This window comes from Salvia splendens, chromosome 9 (genome assembly GCF_004379255.2).
Source record: "Salvia splendens isolate huo1 chromosome 9, SspV2, whole genome shotgun sequence".
Lineage (NCBI taxonomy): Eukaryota > Viridiplantae > Streptophyta > Magnoliopsida > Lamiales > Lamiaceae > Salvia > Salvia splendens.
The window spans coordinates 10,388,423-10,392,176 of NC_056040.1; the positions used below are offsets into that span (position 1 = coordinate 10,388,423).

The window sequence follows — 3,754 nt, forward strand, 5'->3', positions numbered from 1 at the left end:
TAAGGCCACTTTATATTATGACAAAATAATTCCAGCTCCAATATATACATATATATATATGCTCTCATGCATCTACTTTCTTAATTAAATGAACTGATCTTCAGCTCCAATCTCCAATAACGTAGAATAAAATGGAGTGCTCATATTACCAAATGTTGCTAGTAATTGCAGCTGTAATACTCGCAGTGCAAGGCCACTCTTCCGCTACTACAAAGCGTTTCAACTTCAATGTAAGCTCGATCGCTCTACATGCTGCGTATATATCATATTCAAACTATATCACGTTTACAGATATACTAGTATATAAGAAATGGTGATACATTGCAGGTGGAGTGGAAGAGCGTAACGAGACTTTGCCATACAAAGCCGGTTCTAACAGTGAATGGAAAATATCCGGGGCCGACTATTGCTGTGAATGAAGGCGATAACGTTCAAGTTACAGTCACTAACAAGGTTGACACAAATACTACCATACATTGGTAAGTTAGTTTCTACACTGTTTTTGTTTTCTTTCCTTTAGATATTTAAACAATTTTGTACTAGTTCTGATTATTAAAAATTGCAAAAATATAAAATCATACACCGATTTTATAGGAGTGGATTATTAGAAAACATAAATTAACTAATAATTGTTGGATTTAGAGTTAATAACTAAACTCTTTTTGGATGTTGCATGAATGAATGCATATTTAGGCATGGAGTGAGGCAGCTAAGAACAGGATGGGCAGATGGGCCAGCATACATAACACAATGTCCTATAGGCAAAGGCAAAACTTACACATACAACTTCACCGTTTCCGGTCAGAGGGGAACCCTCTGGTGGCACGCGCATTTTTCATGGCAACGTGCTTCTGTTTATGGCGCCTTCGTCATCCACCCTCGCCTCCCCTACCCTTTCCCCTTCGAGCCTTCTCCAGTCGTTGAAGCGCCTCCAATTATCTTCGGTAACAACCTAACCTAACCTATCGAAATTATCTTCATCAAATGTATATTCTCCTAAATTTGAACCAAATCATCTCAGGTGAATGGTGGAACGCCGATGTTGATGCCGTAGAAAGTGAGATGAGTCGATATGGCGGCGGACCTAATTCCTCCGACGCCTACACCATCAATGGCTTGCCTGGTCCCTTGTACCCCTGTTCCATTAAAGGTACTAAAAGTACTATATTCCTTAATAATAATAATAATAATAATAATAATAATAATAATAATAATAATAATAATAATGTGTGTGTTGGCCTAATGGTAAAATGATTAATTGCAGACACATTCATCCAGAATGTGGAGCGAGGCAAGACCTACATGCTAAGGATCATAAACGCAGCCCTAAACGACGAGCTCTTCTTCGCAGTGGCCAACCATACCCTAACCGTGGTTGAGATCGACGCAGTCTACACCAAGCCCTTCACAACCTCCGCCATCATGATCACCCCGGGCCAAACAACCACCCTCCTCCTCACCGCAGACAAATCCACCGGCGCCTTCATCATGGCGGCCCGGCCTTACCTCACCTCCGTCTTCCCCTTCAACAACTCCACCACAATCGGATACCTAAAATACACAACCACCCCTAAACTCAAACCACAACTAACCCTCCCACCAAACCTCCCAGCAATGGAAGACACTCTCTTTGCCACCCGCTTCACCGACCGCCTACGCAGCCTCGCCAGCGCAGACTATCCCTGCAACGTGCCGAAAACGATCGATAAAAGGGTGGTCACCACCATCAGCTTAAACCTCCAAGACTGCCCCCAAAACAAAACCTGCAAAGGCTACTTAAACAAACAATTCTTCGCCTCCATGAACAACCAGTCCTTCTCCCGCCCCTCTACCTCCATTCTCCAATCCCACTACCTCAACATCAACGGCCAATACACAACGAACTTCCCCGATCACCCTCCCCACGTGTACAACTACACTGGCGTCGACTCTGTTTCCGAGAACATGAACACGGAGTTCGGGACGAGGGTGGTGCAGGTGGAGTTCGGGACGAGGCTGGAAATCGTGTTTCAGGATACCAACTTGTTGAATCCGGAGAACCACCCGATACATGTGCACGGGCATAACTTCTTCATCGTGGGGAGGGGGTTTGGGAACTTTGACGCGGAGAGGGATGTTGTGGGGTATAATGTGGTGGACCCGCCGGAGAGGAACACGGTGGGGGTGCCGGTGGGGGGATGGGCGGCGATCAGGATCAACGCGGATAATCCGGGAGTGTGGTTTATTCATTGCCATCTTGAGGAGCATACGTCGTGGGGGCTGGCTATGGGATTTATTGTGAAGAGTGGGAAAGAGCCTACGCAGTGTTTGCTTCCTCCTCCGAGTGATTTGCCTGTGTGTTGAGTTTTTTAGTGTTTCTAATTTTGTTTCCTATGTCTTCTTGTCGCTTTGCTTGAGAGACAATTGAGTAATGAGAAATGATACTGCAACATACCTCAAACAAACAATTGGACTATTGGGCCTGAATTATATATTTGGGCTTACACAAATTATGATACTTTAATCAATTGGATTAGGGCTTAGGGCTTATATTAATTTGTTCATTTGGGCTGACTATTCAAGAAAGAGGCTAAGTTGATCGCAGGGCACTAAGTTTAGTCAAATTGAGTTGTCTAAATTATGCTAGGTGAAACAAGAATAATTACACAAATATAAATAAACAAGGAAAAACTAATTCACTAATTGAACATAACCTACAAATGGTGCATACACACAAGGTAAAACTTTCTCCAACCTACATATGTAGTGTTTACCACACAGACTAGATTTCGTGTGAAGATCGATTTGCTAGCCCTAAGCCAATTACTATATGAAAAGGAAATACTACTCCTGGGTCCTAGATCCTGATGTATGGGCCAAATATTATAAGGATATGATCCTTATAGATCTAAAAGAATTATAGTCCAAGAAGATCAAGAAAAGCCTTTATCCAAACTTTTTTTTTTATTTTTGGCGATTTTTCTCTCAAAATCTAGCCTTTATCCAAATTGAAGTAGATAAGACACAAGGTACTCTAAATTTATGCAAATTGCGGGTAACAAAGGGCCTGTTTGATTCATATCATTGGGCTTTACGATTTATCTTAAAATTAGGGTGGAAATTCAAATATGTACAATCCATTAGTGTGTTGAAGGTCAAAGCATTCGTTATGGTATATGTTTCAAACTAGTCTAGATTTTTTTTTCTACTTCTGATAATTAATATGATTGTTTCTCAAGAAATAATACTCCCTCCGTCCATCATTCGGAGTGTCATTTCTTGGCGGCCCGGATTCTAAGAAATGGTAAGAAAATTTGGTGGAAAAAAGTTGGTGGAATATGAGTTCCACTTGTATATAATTAGTTTTAAATGAAATGTGAGTGAAATGAATTAGTGGAATGTGAGACCCTATCACCATTTATCGTAAAAATGAACTGAGACTCATATACACGGACGGACTAAAAAAAAAACAGGACTCATATTCGCCGACAGAGGAAGTAAAAAATATTAAGACGATTCTATTTCGATAGTTCTTGGCCATCAATATGCAAATAGCAATGACTCATGTACTTTGAGTGTGTTTAAGAAATGAGAGATAATATGGTCGTAGTGATTCAAAGCCCCAACTTATTAGTTGGAGTTGGAAGATATGCAAATATTCACGGAATTAATGTAAAGGTTACGAGATCAATTACAATGATTCCTCCCAATTATAGCTAGGGAAAATCAAGCTTGTATCTTACCATATGTAAAAATACCCTCTGCCTATTAAAGC

At 40.9% G+C, this 3,754-nt stretch overlaps 1 protein-coding gene across 1 annotated transcript; it reads left to right on the plus strand.

Annotated features, from left to right (window-relative positions):
* On the plus strand, nucleotides 1-2,444 carry LOC121747009 (laccase-1-like). The gene is made up of 5 exons (XM_042140986.1): nucleotides 1-230; nucleotides 328-479; nucleotides 694-944; nucleotides 1,022-1,150; nucleotides 1,265-2,444. The coding sequence occupies exons 1-5, from the start codon at nucleotides 132-134 to the stop codon at nucleotides 2,341-2,343; spliced, it is 1,710 nt and encodes a 569-aa protein (XP_041996920.1). The 5' UTR covers nucleotides 1-131; the 3' UTR covers nucleotides 2,344-2,444.
* The last annotated feature ends 1,310 nt before the right edge of the window (nucleotides 2,445-3,754 follow it).

What these genes read in the sequence shown, in the direction of transcription:
- LOC121747009 (XM_042140986.1), top strand. Translation starts at nt 132, where the DNA reads ATGGAGTGCTCATATTACCAAATGTTGCTAGTAATTGCAGCTGTAATA. An exon ending in CAAAGCGTTTCAACTTCAAT is followed by an intron (nt 231 to 327) that starts GTAAGCTCGATC and finishes GATACATTGCAG; the next exon opens with GTGGAGTGGAAGAGCGTAAC. An exon ending in GTACCCCTGTTCCATTAAAG is followed by an intron (nt 1,151 to 1,264) that starts GTACTAAAAGTA and finishes GATTAATTGCAG; the next exon opens with ACACATTCATCCAGAATGTG.